Source organism: Euprymna scolopes, chromosome 28, assembly GCF_053919585.1.
Source record: "Euprymna scolopes isolate OS-2025 chromosome 28, ASM5391958v1, whole genome shotgun sequence".
Classification (NCBI taxonomy): domain Eukaryota; kingdom Metazoa; phylum Mollusca; class Cephalopoda; order Sepiida; family Sepiolidae; genus Euprymna; species Euprymna scolopes.
Genome location: NC_136509.1, coordinates 92,606,372 through 92,626,087, shown reverse-complemented (window position 1 = coordinate 92,626,087; position 19,716 = coordinate 92,606,372). Strand labels below are relative to the sequence as shown.

Sequence of the window (19,716 nt, the reverse complement as noted above, 5' to 3'; positions counted from 1 at the left end):
TACAAAACAACAGCTGACAAAATAATTAGCAATTCTCACCCCTTTGTCAGAAGTATCACGTATGGAATGTGAGGATTAAAGGACAAAATAATGAGGAAGGGAGAGTTAGTTATATTGCTGGCAAAAAGTAAAGCCATGATTGACTTTCAACTTGTGTAAAATTAGGAGTCACTTACCCAATAAAACTTAATTTGCATCATTTGGATTATTTTGACTACTATTCTTATCTCCGTTGTTATTTTCACAATGTTTTAGCCAGTGTCATCTTTCACTTCACCAACTGCATCTTTCCTGAATTGGCATCGTTTGATTTCAGTGGCAAGGAGAAGTTCACGGCAACTGGAAACAATGCCAAAATAAGTAGAGAGCACATATCGCAACTTTTATTCCCAAATGGTCACCCACTTTAGTACTGACTAGGCTTGATGATGCTTAACTTTGGCGATCAAATGGAAACTGATGTGTCAATATGATTATGCAGCCTATTATTAAGACTATTGTTTCAATATTTTGGCTGATATCATCTCCAACCGTCTTCAAGTACATCATTTCAAACTTGGGAACATTCGAGTTTGAGCTTGGGATTCTTTGTCAAACTCTGTAACCTATACAGAATTGTGATCTGAACACTTTATTTAATTCACAGGGGAAGATTGTCCACATTCTCACAGCCATAACCAGGTAGAATTGTTGACTTACATTCATAATAAAATTGCGATATGAGTAATTATCTAAAAACTAATTCGAGAGTCATAAGTCGTAATAATACACATCTAGACAAAATGAGGTGCCCACATGGAACCATGGCATAATGGTTAATTGCATCTCTTTTACCTCTCAAGCATTAAAGAAGTAAAGAACGTTAATTTTCCTCAACTCGATTAATAAGTTAACTATGTTATGATATATATCTCTTGTGGTCTCTTGGCCTTACCAGATTCCAACGAATTCATCTAGTCTGGTGGAATATTCAGCTTAGTGTTGTTACTTGAGGTAACATCTTATCTGGGCTTCGAATGTTATTTTGAATATTGGTTTTGATTTATTTGAAGTGGGAAGTGTCTTCATATCAGGTTGTTCTGACCAAACCCTTGTACAAAGAGGCTAAAGACACTAAAGAATGATGTCCAGCAGGAATCCAATGTTTTTTGTTTTTTTTTACCCAGAACTAGAATACTGTCTGGAGGTTCAATTCAGACTACAGGTGAAAATAACTAAGAATGGCATAATAATCAACATTTCTACTCAATCATGGCTGACAAAATGAGAATAATCTACCCCTAAACATTCAGTTCAAAATTCCATGTAGGTTCCCAAGTTCAACGTAAAGGTTCCCGGGTTCAAAAACACACTTTAAGAAGGCTGGAGGTTATATCGACTGAAATGTCGTGAATTTAACAATCAAGATGAAAGTAGTAGTTCGAATAATACAAACACAAAGTGGATCTGATTTTGAGAAGTTTAATTGAACTCTAACATGATTTTTAATTGAATCCTAACATGTTTTTTAATTGATTTTTAATTGAACCCTAACATGATTGCTGCTAGTGTGTTTTCAAGAGTTAGGAGTGGATGGAGTGAGTTGTAGGGAACTTTTCCCATTATTAACCAGCAGAGTATTACGACTATTGACCAAGGGAAGAGACCATCAAGTATGTGTACGCAACATGATGATCTGGCCAGTGAGGTTTGAGGACACGTGTTGCATGAAGAGGAATGATATGAAAATGATACGATGGGCATATAATGCGAGTCTTAAAGATCTGATGACCGCAGAGGAATATTACATCTAGACAACATAGGGAGACGAGTGCAGGACAGTAGACTTTGTTGGTATGGTCATATTGAAAGAATGGATAAGAGTGCTTTGGTTGGTAGATGTAGAACAGTTGAGATAGCAGGGTAAGTTGACAAGGAAAACATGGGAGGAAGTGATAAAGAGGGAGTTGCGGGGAAACAGGGTAAAGAACAAAGAGAGGTTAGTTTGGAAGTCAATTCCTAAAAAGTCATCCAAACAAATGTTGAACTAAATATGATATTAAATTGAATATGTTGTTGATGATGATGATGATGCTTTAAAGTAAACATTAATATAATGTTATATAGGGGTTTCATTAGTATTGTTATTGTTCGTTTTGTTGTTAGGACTTTTTAATAGTGAGTCTTAGTGAGATGTTGGTGGCAGGGATGTTGTTGTTGAGAGTCTTATTAAAAGCGCAGTCTTAGAAGAGAGATGTGTTGTAAGAGGGATGTTGTGAGAGAGATTGTTCGTTTATAACGATTCATATATATTAAAAAAAAGTTCATTCTTAGATGTGTTGATGGAAGGAGAATATGAGAAGTAGAGTTCACATTGTAGATATGAAATGTGTATGTCAAGACATTTTATAACACAGACATATAGACATATAATAACAATTCACTTTACCTTTTGGCAGAATCACAACACAAAGACGACGTTTTATAAAAACACATGATGGGTTTATTTCTTCTCACGACCGGCCGTGGTTTTCTCATCAAGAATTCAAAGCTTCACATATTAAGTTTCAAAGTGACCGTCTCACTTCTAGACGTTTGAATTTCAAACTGGACTGTCATCTGTTGACCTCAGACTCTCTCTAACTCTCCCCGCTTCTCCTCCAGTTCTCCTCCAAGTTTCTAACTATATCTAGAACTTTCTATTTTTCTATGACGTCATACACATGTTAAAACATGTCTCTTCTTTCACGTGCTCTGGACATGCGTGTCCAAAACTTTTCCTTTTTTTTTACAAAAGGAATTTTAACCTATATTCTCAGTAACCTATATTTCCAATATGTTAAAAACACGTTTATTAAATTATCTTGTAGCTGCATTCTTTCAATTGAATTTTCATAACAAAATTGACAGTGCACATTCTTTTCGAAAACTATTTTATCTCTATTCTAAACAATCGTTTGTTTTACATTCCTTTTTCTAATTCTCACATGTAATCTATTTCTAAACCTAAATTACGAGGTTCGAATTTCATCTATTGCTATTTCATTTTCATTTTAACTAAATCTCTCTATTTTTATACTTACATGAAAAGGGGACAGCCCTTATCATGTAACACATAACCGGTCGATCCAATGTAAGTAGAGAGGAAGCATAAGCATGTATAAATCAACTGCAATCATATTTAAATACAAGAAAACAGCACATCCGAATGGCATAGTTGCCGAAAAATAGAATATAAATGTTTGTTAAGATGGTTTAATCATTTTTTGGATGTGTTATCGCCTTACATAAAGTGGTTTCACGCCTTGTATGGAGCGATTTTTTTTTTTTTAAAGAAATGCAAGAATTCCCCAGTCTGTAATTGTTTTATGCATTTTGTTTGTTTTATGCAATTGTTTATGTTTTATGCAATTTTTTTTACTATGTTTTATGCAATTGTTTGTTTTATGTAATTGTTTACGTTTTATGCAATTTTTTTTTACTATGTTTTATGCAATTGTTTGTTTTATGTAATTGTTTATGTTTTATGCAATTATTTTACTATGTTTTATGCAATTGTTTATCTGTTTTATGAGCAGGAATCACAGACCAATTATACCAAATGTGCCAAAGAATTGAATCGTCTGCGAACTGAATTCCGACAACTTGAGGAACAAACTTTGATGCTGAAACTGCAAATGGAATCGAGTGCGAATACCAAGGATACAGAAAAAAACAAAATCAAAGAACTTTCTGCAGAAGTAACCAATTTTATTTATTTTTGCTTCTATGAGTTTCTTCGTGAAACTCTGTACAAATATAAAATAAGTAAATAAAATACAAATGTAATGTTGATATGTATGAGACTCAAACAACCAATTTGTCTGAATTACACTTGGATAATTTGTTTAGTTGTGGTAAAGACTTTGTGTAAAACCATCCATACTTCTTGGAAAAATGGATAAACTTAGTCGGTCCAAATGATTGCCGCAGATAGTAGACCTCAAGGTTTTAATCAGAATTTTCCTTCTTCTACATGCATGTCTTAACAAAGACTGATGATGCATCTTTCTCAGTAGATTAAACGCGCCCTTCAGATACTAACTTGGATATTTCTACGTTCCAGCGCAAATATCTATATATTAATACGATAGCATTTGTGTTATTTTGTGTGTCACGCTTACATCTTTTTTTCTTCCAAGTGACCTTCCATTTCTTATAATAAATAATTTTACAAAGAATTCTTCATACGTTTTGGTTTCAGTTTCGATTATAACTAAATAAACTCAAGTTATATATATATATAGTAAGTTATAAAATATATATGGCGATTAAGCTACACTGAATATTCCGCGTTTCATCCACTCTAGGACTCTTCAGGCTTATGCACATAAGCCTGAAGAGTCCTAGAGTGGATGCAATGCAGAATATTCAGTGTAGCTTAATCGCCATATATATTTTATAACTTACCAACTAGCTCTACCTATGTATTGAGCACTTTTGAAGTAATTACTTAAAGTTTACGCATAAATTAATACTTTCGTATATTAATTTTATGTGAGTAAATGAAGTAGTTATATATATATATGTATATATATATATTGTTTTCTTCATAAGTTAAGGTTTCGATTCAAACTGATGCACCCAAGTCATATGGATATATTTTTTTTTATTTTTTAAATCACAACTTTCTAATATATAAGAATAGATAGAATATCGACTCTGTAATAATACATACAAAATCTGCAAGAATTAAAATATCATATTTAAGCATATTTTATGACTGGGCTACACCGGGTGTCCCTGCTAGCTTAGATAAATACTTTTGTAGTTTTAACAAAAGAGCTACAATAATATCAGGGCATTTCCATTTACACTGAATAACAACAGAATGCCAACATCATTATATTACAAATGAAAAAGTCAGCTGTGGAATGTCCACAGGTCCTGCTAGTACTTACTATATTTTTTTTTTTTTTTTTACACGGAGGTCACCACTTATCAAGGCCTGGAAACCACTCAGGGATAAGGGTTATTACAAGTACATTACGTTAGTGTGGAGATTTTATGAAGTGTTTACTTAAGGGGGCGGTTCATTAGGAATTTGTTAACGTTGGACTTGAAGACATCCAAGTTGTAGTCAGGTGGGAAGCAGACAGACGGAACAGTTCCACAGGCGTGCAGTTCTAAGAAAGAAGCTTTGTTCATGCAATCCACGTTTTGATTTAGGCACAGATAAAGAGTGGGGGAAAATTTTCACAGTGGATTCAGCTATAAACATTGAAGAAGGCTTCATTTTGTTAAAAAGTATCTGATTTTTATTGTTTTTCATTGATTGAAAAACTAACTAAATAAATAAATCTTCTAGCACCGACTTTTGTTTTAAAAATAATTTCTTAAATTTTTCTTCAACAATTCTTTCTCGTGTAGAAATATTAGATCCATTACCTATGTATTGTTGTAGCACATGTCCACATGTCCATCTAACCTGGTGTGTGTTTCTCTTCCTTCTGATCACAAATTGGCCACAGCCGGCCCATTCTTGCCTTCCTGACCATGTGGTATTTTTTTTTTTTTTTTTTTTTTTTTTTACAAAGGAGTCACCAGAGGCCACTCGAGGATAAGGGTTAATGAGTGTACGTTAGTCAATGGGACAATATCGTAGTAATCGTTAGTAGTGGAAATTTGGTAAATTTGATTACTTAAGGGGACGGCTCATCAAGAACTTGTTTACGTTGGACTTGAAGACGATTATATTGTAGTCAGCTGGAAAGCAGAGAAACGGAAGAGAGTTCCACAGGCGTGCAGTTCTAAGAAAAAAGCTTTGTTTATGGAATCTTTAGGTTCAGGCACAGATAAAGAGTGTGGGAAATTATTAATAGTGGTTTCAGCTAGACAAGTATTTTTGTGAACGTTTGATGAGGGGGATCCATGGATTGGAGCTCAGATGAGCACTTGCCATAAAAATAACAATAAAGCAGAGACAGTCTTGCAACATCTCTTCTGTGGGAGAGAGATTGCAGGGAAGAGAAAAGGGCATCCCCTACTAGGCCACAAAGTCTGTTTTGAACTCTGTCAAGGCAGGATAAAACGTGTTTAGTATCTCCTGCCCAGATGTGGCAGCAGCACTCCATCCTTGGTGTCTTTTTTGTCTTTTTCTTCAGATGCAAGCCCGAGCACACTTGCCAATTTGCATACGCGTTCAAACACTGCTCCTGCTGCTAATACAATCGCTTGCCAGCCATCTTTTTTTCTTTTATTTTTTTTATTATATTTTCACCCCAAACAAGGCACATTGCCACTTTGGTATAGGGGGCTACTATCAGGGGCAGCAACTACTGGGGCACTATGTTGGGATTTGGGCAGCAAGATGTCGGTTCACGTTACACTTGAACTTCTGCATGTCAGTACAGTTGGGGAAGCAGGGACCTGGAATGGAATTCCAGAGTCTAGCAGTTCTGGGTAAGAAACTACTGGAGTAGAAAGATCTTTTACATCCAGGGATCTCTACTGCGTGGGGGTGGGATTTAGCTGCCTATCAGGTTTGTCGAGGGTGTCTACGTCGTGGGGGCACAAGTGCCTGCAGTTTGTCAGAGCATTCACCATTAAAATACTTGTAGAACAGGCAGAGGGATGCAACGTTTCATCGATGGGACAGAGGCTGAAGCTTAGATGCCAGTTCAGGGCCTATCAAATTGGCGACTCTTGAACCTTGTCTAGGAGCGAGAGACTAGCAGCAGATGCACCAGACCAAATGCGACAGCAATACTCCATACATGGGTGAATGATGGCCTTATAGAGGTACAGGTGTCAGTAGGTTTCTAGCATGGTAGAGAGAGTCTACCTTCTTCGCAGCGGCCCTGGCAATGTTTTCAATGTAATTGTTCCAACTCATGTTTCCTGTGAACGTTAGGCAAAGCAGTTTGAAAGATGTACTCTCAGATAGGGAGTCACTGTCCATTGCTATTGGTGGCAGAGAAGGTTTCGTGTAATTATTGAAGGAAACCAGTTTAGTCTTGGCAGCATTAAATGTGACCATCCATTTTTGTCGCCATTCCACTACAGATTGGAGGTCATCCTCTAGTGTTTTTGCCATTTCTTTAGTTATATGTTTATTTATTTTCCTGTCATGCCTGTTATAGAGAGTGGTGTCATCAGCATATATACCCATCTCAGAGGCAGTTTTGTCGGGGAGGTCATGAATAAATATTAGGAACAATAGAGGTCCAAGAATAGACCCTTGAGGCACTCCCGCATTTATATTGTATTGTTTAGATGTACGACCGTTGAGGACAACCTGGATTTTTCTCTTATCTAAGAAGGATTTAATTATGTTAAGGATTCTACCAGTGATACCGTATGATCTGATTTTCCAGAGGAGACCCTCATCTGCTAATATTTTCATATGCGCTCGGTTACACCTATACACATGTGAACAGCATTTTCTTTACACAAATCAAGACATTAATAACAGTTTCCATTTAACATCAGGAGAAACTGGCTATCTTCAGAATTCATCTTTTTCTCTTTACAATGAAGAACACAGGAAGAAAAATAAAGCAATGAATTTATTGAGGAATGTTTGATTTGGCTGAAATATCTGATTGATATTATTTTTATTCATTAAAAAAAATGTCTTTTTAAAAGTGATTTCATTATGTGTAAATCAAATAAATGTATTTATAATAGTGACGGAAAAAACGGAGGTGGGGGGGGTGTAAGGTTTGTATTGACAGAGTCTCTCTTTAAAACTCTACCAAAAATCAGGTAATTATTTAATCAATATGAAATTTTCACTGATTATTAAGTAAAGAACGAACTTTATAACGTTTTTTTTTTTCTTAATAGATATACATAACCCCCTTCCTTCATTTGGTCACATTTAAAATAAAAAGCCAGAAATTAACATATTCTTCCTGTATGTATATATATATATATATATATATATATATATATATATATATATATATATATATATATATATATATGATTGAGTAAAAAAAATAGTTACAAATAAAAATAAGATTTATTGAATTATAAAGTTTTATTGTATGCTTTAATGTGGAAAAGTTATGCGACCAATTCAATATGACAAACAAAGGAGATAATCCTTGACTTAAATTAAGACCTGATTTGGCTGATTTATTGGTCTCCGCAATAAAGGAGGGATTGAACCTAGTAATTCACTCCCATTCGTCTGTTCGTTTGTTTGTACTTTTATCAATAACTATGCCTTGGATTTTTTGGAAATTTTGCACAAGCATTAGTCATGGTGAAAGAATGTAACTTTTTGCCAGAACGGATTTTCCAGGATAACTTTGGTTGCCCTCCTAGGAGGCATTATAGGGATAAAATTGCCCCAAAATCGTTTGTCCAATCGTTTGTTTGCACTTTTCTCAATAATCACTCCTTGAATATTTTGGAAATTTTGCATAAACATTAGTCATTGTGAAAGTAAATTTTTCACTCGTGGAGGAAGACCCCTCATGCTTGGCTTGTATTGTTTTTTTATTTATTGAAAAATAAAAAATAAAAATGAATTTTTTAACATCGAATTTGATTTTAAAGATGATTTATATTTTTCATTCGATGATCCATTCTGATGCTTTTTTTTCAAACAAAACTCAGTCGCAAAATGAAAGAATATTTTCACATGTATTTTGTGCGATTAAAATAAATAGACAAAAAGGTTGTTTAATTCAGTTTTAGTATGACGTAAAATGTGTTATTTCTGTCATTTTTCAATCATATTTGATATTGTTTTTGCATCTGCTTTAATTTTTCTGCTTGTAATTCTTTTCTTGAACAGATGGTGAAACTAATAGCCAAAAACAAAAAAGATGATGAGGTGAGTGATATTCAATACATCCTACTAGATTGCTAAAAAGTTTTACAGACAACATTTTATGGCATCATCTTCTTTCTTCTAAAATAAAGACGGTCTCCTTATCATTTCTTTTAAATTGACTTCGAAATCTAGCGAGTGATGCGCTTTTTTCCGTCCTGCTACTTCTTTATCACAGAAGAAACGTTGCTAGTCTTTCTCTGCTCTAGTGGTTCCCAAGCTCTTTTACATGTTGGCACACTATCGAGCTCTTTTAATTTTTGCTACACACCTATCACAAAAAATTAATATTTAAATAGATATTTAACAATGCTTACCAATGTTTATTCTTGTGTAAAATTGAAAATATCAAATAATTTAAACAAACAATTTATTATACATTTTATTTTCCATGTTTGATATTTAAGCATCAGTAACACATAAGGAATAATGTGCAAATTAGTATCTCTACTATTATATAAATGTCACTTTACATGTGTGTGGGAAGGGGTTCTTTCCTTATAGGTTCCGAAACAGCTGAGCCTATCCTTTGTAAATTTCAAAGATAATTTATATGTCTGGCAGTGTTCTTAGATATATTTTGTACAGAAATTCATCCGATAATTATCGAAAATTGAAAAATCTAATCCTAAAAATAGTCTCCCTTTTTTATAGATAAAAAAGATAAAAAAAGAATCTTTACAGGGGAATATTTTAGGTTGCGCTAGCAAGGGAGATAAGAAAATCTCAACAAATAATTTCTTCTTAGAAAAAAAAAACAGAATTATTGACATCTAGAAATATTGCTCATCGGTAGTGTATTCGACTACAGATTGAACAATTCCGTGTTGAAGCTCGAGTGTACCTCACCATTTTATTTTAATTTTTTTCTTATTAATGAATTCAATTTACCATTTAAAGTCATCGCAAATCATTTCGTTGTTTGCATATTTTAAAACTAAACATTAATCAGAAGTGACTTTTCCAGGGCATTCCTCGTCAAGCCCAAATATCAGCTGACGTGATATTGTAAACAAACACAGACGGAATTTGATGAAGACATTATAATTATTATTTTTTTTTGTTTTTTTATTTTTTTTTATTGCAAATTAGTCCACCTGGCAAAATATTCCTTGTAATATATAATATTCAGTAGAGGATTGATTCTATAATAATACATATGCAATCTTCATAAAATATCCTGTTTAACCGTATTGTACGACTGGGCAACTCTGGGTGTCCAGCTAGTTTATTCATACCGACAACTTGGTTTATTACATTATGAAAGCTGTTTTTCACCTATAACAACTTGTGACTTTCACGTATAATCTCTTCACGGCATGCCTGGAATCATTTCACGCCACACCAATGTACTGTGGCATGGTGTTTGGGAACCATTGCTCTATTCTACCATTATTTTGATGGTAGAGCTCAGTTGAGTTTCAATGGTCCCATCCCCTCCTCCTGTAAAACATTCACAACAAAGACTCGTCTAGCTACAACCACTGTCAATAGTTTTTTTCTTTTTCTACCTAAAATTAAACAAAACTTCCATGAGCAATGTTTCTTTCCTATAACTGCTTGTCCGTGGAACACAATAGCATGGAGCTGCTTCCCGGCTAATTATAACATGGTCGTTTTTAAGTCCAATGTAAACAAATACTTGTTGAGCTGTTTTCTTAAATAATCAAATTCTGCTCAATCATCGCCATCATTACCAATCTTCACCATCATTACACATCATCATGATGTTGTCTAATCATCCACCTGACACTCCTTTAGCCCTTTTCCTTGAGTTGTAACATATTGGGGCCCTATAATTAGCTAGTGAGTAGGTTAGCTAGACAAATATGCAAGTTTGCACATTTAAGCTTGAGGTATTTAAAATAGTTTTGAAAAATAGTAAACATTTAACAAGACATTTTAAAATGATAGCAATCGAGCTAAATTGAAACAATAAACAATAACAAAAGTTGGCAACGCTGGTTAACGGATCCTGCTAGTTTTATTATTATAACAGAGAGAGTTGATTTTCAATTTCCAAAAGATTCCCTTGGCGATGACATCGTCTCTTGTACGACCAGGAAACCAATAGGATGTTTATAGCCCAAAAAGTTTAACAAGAAGTTGTCTTGTAATAACTTCATGATGCATCAAAATTGGAAAGGCTCTTATTTCCAGCATCTCCAACTCGAGTGCCAACTGCCAGTTTACAAAGGAACCAGTGTGATGCAAGGTATGTCTCTTTATCTGTGCACCGCACACGCATGAGGTTATTACTGTCAATGATTGTGTATGTGGACTGGAGTCTGTTAAGATAGCTTTGTCAAAGTAGAAAAGAGTACTCTGAGCTGCACCTCCCCATATATAGCAACGGTACTTCATCTGAGGACGTATTTGGCTCTTATACAAATTGCATCAGGAGTGAGATACCTTCTGGAGTAATAGAATGGTCCAACCATTTTTCCAGCAACCTTAGCAACCGATGTGATGCAAGTCTTCCATTTTTTAGATGAGAACTGATGATTTGAATTATTTGGACTATTATTCTCACTTTTAGTTATTTGCATGTTTCTGTTGCTATAACCTCTGACCTACAAAGTCATCATCAGCATATTTTGTTTAATGTTGTGTTTTACATGCTGGCAGTGAGAGACCAAGAAAAACATGAGAAGTGATAAAGATGGATTTGAGAGAAAGAGGGATAACTAAAGACCTGGCCAGAGATAGATTAGTTTTGAAGTCAATTTCTGAAAGCTGTACAATGCATGCCAACATGTAAAACATACGGTAAACTGATGATGATGATGATGTATTATTTAAATTCATCAGACTACTATTTTCATTTTGAGTGTGATTTTCAGTACGTTTCAGTCGATGTAACCTTTGACCTTACATCGATCGAAACATTATGAAATGACACTCAAGATGAGAACTGTAGTCCGACGAATTCAAATAGTACGAAAAACCAATCCTCATCTCAAAAATTCAGAAATGATGATGATGTTGAAAAAAAAAACATTGCTTAAACATTATAATTGATCTATATTTAAATCTAATATATAAAAGGCACTATGTCTGCCTGTCTATCTACCTCCATATTTTCAAACTCTATCTCTTCCGAAACTAAAAGTTGCAGAGTGGCACTAGGGGCCTCAAATGACTGAACTTTTTATGGGCCGTTCTTTTATGGGTCTTTAGCCGGTTAAAATAGTTTTTAAGGGGTCAAAAATGGGGAAAAAATCATAATACTTTTGTACATTCATCTTAATTTATTTTTAATCAGTTTCAAATGTATGTCACGTTGGTACAGTAGTAACGTCATCAGCTTTGAATGCTGCAGTTTTGCTTTTAGTTTCGATTCTAGCTAATGACACTCAAATACTTTTTTTTTTTTTAATTTAAATCACGACTCTATAATAATATATACAAAATCTGGACAAATTAAAATATCATATTTAAGCATATTTTATGACCGGCAAAGCCGGGCACCCTCTTGCTACTATGGTGATAAAAATGATTTTAATTTCTTTTGCTTTAGGACAAGCTGTCGTTTCTACATAGTGTCTACCAGCGCCTGTTGGCTGGACGAGTCATTGCCCATCCGAAAGGAACTGCTCTTGATAGTGTTTCTTGGTTTGATCTAAGTCTTCTAATCAATGAACAGATTTCATCAGTGATCACTGCGATGCACAAAGCGGAAGAAAAAGTAATTGTTTTGTTTTTCTTTCTTTGTTTTTTTTCTTATCCAAATCAGACAACACTTGCATTTTATTTTTAGATCATTATTTGAAAATGTTTCATGTTGCAATCATCTAGGTCAGACTAAGTAATTAGAAAAATGTATAAATTGCAACAAAGTACTTTTTACTATATTGTCAACAACACGGCACAACAATAAAGAATGGAAATTGGCTAGTCAGGAGTAAAGTTTTTTATTTGCTTCTCTGACTTTGAAAATCCAACAAGATAACTTTATATGTTAGATTAAGCAAAAAAATAAAAAAGATTAATTTGAACAAAAGAATTTTACTTTTTTTTGGGGGGGGGGTCATTTTTCTCTTAATTTTATTTGTCTATTTTTTCTGTTAAATTTTCGTTCCAGATTCACAACCTTGAAGAATGTATGTACAATAAAGAGAGTTTGTCAAGCAATATGCAACAATCATATGAAGGGCGGCTGAGTCGAATGATGGCTTTGTCAAAGGAAAGAGAAGCTTCCTGGCGCAAACAAAAGAAAGAGATTGAAACCTACTATGAACAAAGATTGGTCGAATTACAAAACCAATGCAAAGTATTTATTTTTTAATTATACTTTGGAAATGACAATTGATAATTTGGATTATTCAAAATACTATTCTCATTTTGGCTGTCATTTTCATGTTTCATCCAATGTAAAATGTTTATATAGGGTGGCCCATAAGTCACTTTACAGTTTGAAAATCAAATAACTTTTTCTTAAATGACTGTATTTAATTAATTCTTTTTTTATTACACAGTTTATAGTGTGGAAATTTGTTCTGACTTAATTATAAAAGATAATATCTCTTAAGTAGCCTGCATTCTCGGCTTTTCAAAGTCGAGCTCTTTCTAAGCTATTCTTTATGACAGTTCTTAACATCGGAAGTTGTAGGGAAAGAATTTCCTGCGTATGTTTGCCTTAAGTTATTGGATGCCTTGAGGCTTATTTGCATACAGTTTGTCTTTAAGATATCCCCAAAGCCAGTTTTGTCAAATTAGATGAATGTGGAGGCCATTCAAAATCGAAATTTCAAAAGATTTTTCGATCCTGAAACATCACAGTTAACAACTGCATTGTTGCTCTAGCTGTATGTGCAGTTGCTCCATTTTGTTTGCCACCAATACCCTGGGATGTTTACTAACTGAGGTTGAACAAATTCAATAACATATCTTTTAAGAGGATATTGAACATTGAAATGGCACATATAAGATCTTTGCATTGCAACAATTGACTGTCCATTTTCAAAGTGAAATTCAATTATCCTCACTCGTTGTTCTGTTTTAAACTTATCTATACAAAAATTTCCAAAGATTCTATTTTATAATTCTGAAAAGAGAAATTAAAATATATTTATAGAAAAAAAGTTATTGAATTTTTAAAATGTAAAGTGACTTATGGGCCACCTCGTATATATATATATATATATATATATATATATATATATATATATATAGAGATAGATAGATAGATAGATAGATACCAGCATGTAAAATGTTATATTTTAATTAATACGGAAACTAAGACATGTGTATGCTAGTATGTTATTTTCTAAACAGTTCACTTCTTGTTAGTAAAAAAAATAAAAAATAAAAAAAATACTCTGAGATCGAAACCAAAACCTAAAGGTAGTGAGTCAACTACGATAACCATTAGACCAGCTTGACACAATCTTTTCAAAGTGTTTTAAAAGCTACTTATTCTTAACATAAAGAAGCTGTCATGTTCCATGGCCGCGCATGTGCATTCGTGAGACAAACAGATAAAAATTTGATGACTCCCGAATACCAATTTGTTAATTTTTACCCCTTAGCAGCCCTTTTTTCCGGATGAAAACCAATTAAAAAATGTTCCACATGTCTAAATACTCTACATACCAAATTTTAAGTCTGTAGATAAAAAATTTGTTAATATATAGGTTGAGAAGTGTCCTCACACACACACACACACACACATTCTCACTTATATATATATATATATATATATATATATATATATATATATATATATATATATATATATATATACACACATAATAATATAAATGTAGACAAAATTAGGTTTAAAGTTCCTCAAAATTCATAATAGGATTGTCCAGATGAACCCATGGTGCAATGGCTAAAGTATTCATTAACAATCAGTTCAAAGTAACAATCTACTGGAGTTATAGTAATTGTCTGTATTTTTGAGATGAGGTGTTTTCATTGATTGAGATTGTCGAACTGACTTCCTCATCTTGGTTGTTATAGTCACAACGCTTCGGCCGTTTTGCCCTCCGGCCTTCATCAGGTGTTTTGTATCGAACTGGGGAACCGTTTGTTAGGAGAATCCTTACCAAAAACAAGGAACACATCGCTCCGATGAGATATAGACAGCTGGTCCAGCATTACAGTAAGCTACCACATATGTACGGTCTCCCCAAGATACACAAAGACGGTATTCCACTTAGACCCATAGTGAGCTGCCGAGGCTCAGCATGCCACCCACTGAGCAGGTACCTTGTGGATATAATAAACCCATTAGCAGGCAAGTCAGCAACACATGTAAAGAATTCTGCCCACTTCACAGAACTGATCAAGGGAGCACCCTTACAAACCAAACCAAATGGTAAGTTTAGATGTGGTTAGCCTGTTCACTAAAGTCCCAACTAGTGAGGCACTAGCAGTAATTCAAGACAAACTAGCTGCGGACCTCTCCATAGAAGAGCGCACATGTGTACCATTGCCAAACTTAATGGAAATGCTGACATTTTGCATAGAAACAACCTACTTCAGAATGGGTACTGACCTATATCGACAAGAGAAGGGGCTAGCTATGGGCTCGCCATTATCACCAGTGATGGCGAACATATACATGGAATACTTCGAAGACATGGCCTTAGGCTCGGCTCCCTTAAAGCCAACCATGTGGCTAAGATACGTTGATGGTACCTTCATACTCTGACCCCATCAGGAAGACATCCAGGCTCTACTAGACCATGTGAACTCAATAAGACCATCAATACAGTTCACAATGGAGAAAGAAAAAGATAACCAACTGGCCTTCCTTGATATACTCATATCATGCACAGAGCATGGGTTTAAGACATCCGTATATCACAAGCCTACCTTCACCGGACAATACCTTAACTTCAACTCCCATCACCCATACAGTATCAAACATGGAATCGTACGCTGCTTACAACATCGAGCAGAGACAATAAGTAGCGACACCATTACATACCACCAAGAAATGGTCAGGTTGAAGAATACCCTCCATCGTAACAACTACCCCGATAGCATACTATCCACCAGATGTGTTAATAGCATAAGAGAGGAGAATGAAACCCAAAAACCTCCAACGGTCTGCCTACCATACATACGAGGCATCTCCGAAAAGATTCAGAGAATATGTGCCCCCTACAACATCAGGACAGTATTCAAGAGCGAGTCAACACTCAGACGACACCTAGTACGAGTGAAGCCCCGCATGGAGGAGAACATGACCAAGAACTGCATATACTCCATCCCATGCAGTTGCAGAAAGGTTTACAAGGGTGAAACATGCCGCCCCCTTGAAGTAAGGGTGGAAGAACACCGAAAAGCGGTAACTAAAGGGGAGACGGAAAAATCGGGTATAGCCAACCATGTCTGGATGGAGAGAGGGAACCATCGCCCCCTATGGGATAAAGTAAAAATAATAAACGGAGAGACCTATCGGAAAGTGGAAAAACTTAAAGAAACAGCTCACATGCTCGGACATAACAACCTACTGAGCAAACCAAGCATAGAGCTGAATGCAATTTGGACACCTCTGATAGAGAGAGAAAACCTTGAATAACAACATAGATTTAACATTAACAAAAACCAACCAAGAATTGTCCTAGTGACATATGGCCGAGTGGTCCTAGACGTTGTATCCAAAGGTGCTGAGTTCAATCCTGAACGAAGGCAGTGAAAAGTAACATTCAAAACAGAGAATCAGCAACTATGTCCCAGAGCCTAGCTGGAGTCTGAACACGGTACCCCCGTAATAATAATAAAGGGTTGGGTTCGAGACTCCTAACAAACGGTTCCCCAGTTCGATACAAAACGCCTGATGAAGGCCGGAGGGCAAAACGACCGAAACGTTGTGACTATAACAACCAAGATGAGGAAGTCAGTCCGACAATCTCAATCTACTGGAGTTATGTTTCTGAATTTTGAGATGAGGTTTGATAATTCATATCATTTGGATTATTCAAACTACTGTTCTCATCTTGAGTGTTATTCTCATAGTATTTCAGGCAAAGTAACCTCTGACCTTCTTCCAGTGTATCTTGTCAAATTTGGAAATCTGTAAGAAATTTTGAATCGAACCTGTTATTTAATTTACAGATTCATTCCGTCTGGGTAAAAGTCTTAAATAATTCACAATTATATTCTTAGTATCGCCTATACTGAATTGAACCTTCAACCTCCAGAAGAATGTTGTCTGCAATTTAATGTTTTACTTAGTACTTAATTTAATATGCCACGTGGGTAAATCTAGTATGAATTGTGGGAGTCTTAAACTTATTTTTGTTTTTAGATGTGAAATCTTATTGCTTATTTTTTTTTTTTTACTTGGAGGTGTGTGTGTGGGGGGGATGTCACCATATGAGTTTTATAAAGTACTAACTTTAACTTGACACATGTCAAAATTTGAGTCTACTTGGATGATAAGTTTGCAAGTGAAAATTTATTATATTTCTGAATTTTTTAGATGAGGTTTGATAATTTGTATCATTTGGATTATTCAAACTATTGTTCTCATCTTGAGTGTTATCTTCACAACGTTTCGGCTGATGTAATTTCGGATTTTCTTCAGGTATATTTTGTTGAACTTTGGGATCTTCCTGACGAACTTGGGAACTCGTAAGAACGGAACTCTTTATTTAATACATGATAAATAAGATTGTACATCTAAACGCAAGAATAGGTTTAAGGCTCTAAAACTTGATACTAGAATCGTCCGCAAGGGCCCGTGGCATAATAGATAAAGTACTAGGTAAAGTTCAGTTCTAACTGACACTCTTCTAGAGGTTGAAGGTTCAATCCTCAATGCAGGCGATACTAAGAATGCAATTTTGAATTAATTAAGACTTCTACCTAGTCATAACTGTTGTGGCTTAAAGAAAGGATTCCATTTGAAATTCTGTGCAGATTCCCAAGTTTGACAAGGTCAGAGGTTACATTGTCCGAAACATTGTGAAGATAACATTCAAGATGAGAGCAGAAGTCCGAATAATACAGTCTTCTGGAAATTTAACGTTCTACTCTTACCCTATAGGTGATAATAACTAATAATATAATTAGCAAATACTTTTAATTAATGATGGCTGACAAAATGAGAACAATCTACTCCTGTAGATTAAATAAAAGGTTCAATTCTGAATTTCGTATTCTCATATTCGAAAAAGAAATGCACCTGAAGAAGGGTAGACGTTACCTGTAGCCTGTGTCCCTAATAGTAGCCCCCTACATCAAAGTGGCAATGTGCCTTGTTTGGGGTGAAAATGTAATTAAAAAAAAAAACAAAAAAAACATCATCAGAAACATTGTTAATATAAGAACCAAGATGAGAATACTTTTTCATATAATCATTTATTATTTTATAATCTATATTCAGGATGGATAAAGTCTTAAAGAGCATTAGGAAGAATATATTGCCTTTTATATAAAGATTTGGTGTTTTTGTTTTATGGCATATCAACCCTTTTCGGGTTATCAAGAATATATTGCCTTTTATATAAAGATTTGGTGGTGTTGGTTGCATTGTTTTATGGCATATCAACCCTTTTCAGGTTATCAAGAATATATTGCCTTTTATATAAAGATTTGGTGGTGTTGGTTGCATTGTTTTATGGCATATCAACCCTTTTCAGGTTATCAAGAATATATTGCCTTTTATATAAAGATTTGGTGGTGTTGGTTGCATTGTTTTATGGCATATCAACCTTTTTCGGGTTATCAAGAATATAGTGCCTTCTATAGAGATCTTGGGCGTTGAGAAGAGGACAAAGTTTGGGTTTCTCTATATATAAAGGTTCTGAGCACTTACTATGTTTTCCCTTCCCCTATATAGAAAGACCCCCAAACAGGAAACAATTGTGCCTTTTTACATATAAAGGCCTCAGATTTGTTGTTTGAAGAGAAGTGATGGAGGTATTCAAATTTGAATAAAATATATTGCATAAAAACAACTCACTTACTTGAAATATTTACCTGATAATTTCTATTCGAAATGTAAAATGGTCTTCCACTATTTTATATTTGGAAAACTTTCTCCTACTTTGTTTACTGAAAACTTTTTCGTCAGATCCTCTAAACTGATCTTACGCAACACATTTGCTTTTCCTTGAGATGTATAAGATAGTGGGTGAATGGTTGGCATCCAGTAGGATGCCCTATCCTCAGCTAAAACAAAATAAAAAGAAAACTGAAAAAACAAATGTGATACAAGAAAACTTGAATTCCTACTAGACACTATCTTTACGTGTCCAAGGTCTTTCTGCACAAGCGTTTGTCAGGACAACATAACATGAAGTTACTTTTAACTATAAATAAATCCTAACGAAATATTTAAAATTGAAATAAGATCCCATCAGTATAGCTACCTCACACTAGCCCATACAGGGAATAGTGTGCCGTTTCAAGTGATGTTGCCTCTCGTAACAGAATGAAGCTTGACACTCCACCAGACTAGATGAATTCTTGGTCTGGAATCCGTCAAGACCAGGTGACCACTATACTATAATATATTTAAATTGTCAATTACAGAGAAGAAAATTAATATTCTTAACTTCTTTACTAACTCTGGCTTTGAGAAGTAAATAAGAACTTTATTAGAATATTTAAATATCTTTGTTGCTCATGTAGAAATCAAATGTTGGCCTAAGGAAAGAGGCCCCTTGACTTTTTGAGAATTTGATTAAAATGAAACAAAAAGAGAATACACACAGCTTGATAACCAATGTTTTTTAAAAAGAGAAGGGACCTCAGCAACAACAAGTGCAGGTTCGGCCACATCCTATAAGCAGCAGCCAACCCGACAGTAAAATGCATTTTCTTGCACTTGCAGTTTTCTCACGTGTGTAGATGTATGTTCATAACTGATCCGACATATCGATCTTCCATAACTTCCAACCTTTCATTGTCATGTATTTCTCACCTTGCTCTGGAATGACTCCAAAAGT

General features: G+C 34.7%; 1 protein-coding gene across 2 annotated transcripts in view; it reads left to right on the top strand.

Moving 5' to 3' along the window:
• Positions 1–19,716, top strand: part of LOC145249736 (coiled-coil domain-containing protein 171-like) — a 282,316-nt gene that overhangs the window by 123,600 nt on the left and 139,000 nt on the right. For both annotated transcript variants that reach the window (XM_080111637.1, XM_080111638.1), the window contains 4 exons: positions 3,558–3,719; positions 8,768–8,806; positions 12,324–12,491; positions 12,888–13,076. In XM_080111637.1, coding sequence (XP_079967763.1) covers positions 3,558–3,719; positions 8,768–8,806; positions 12,324–12,491; positions 12,888–13,076 — 558 coding nt within the window. The remainder of the gene's footprint in view (positions 1–3,557; positions 3,720–8,767; positions 8,807–12,323; positions 12,492–12,887; positions 13,077–19,716) is intronic.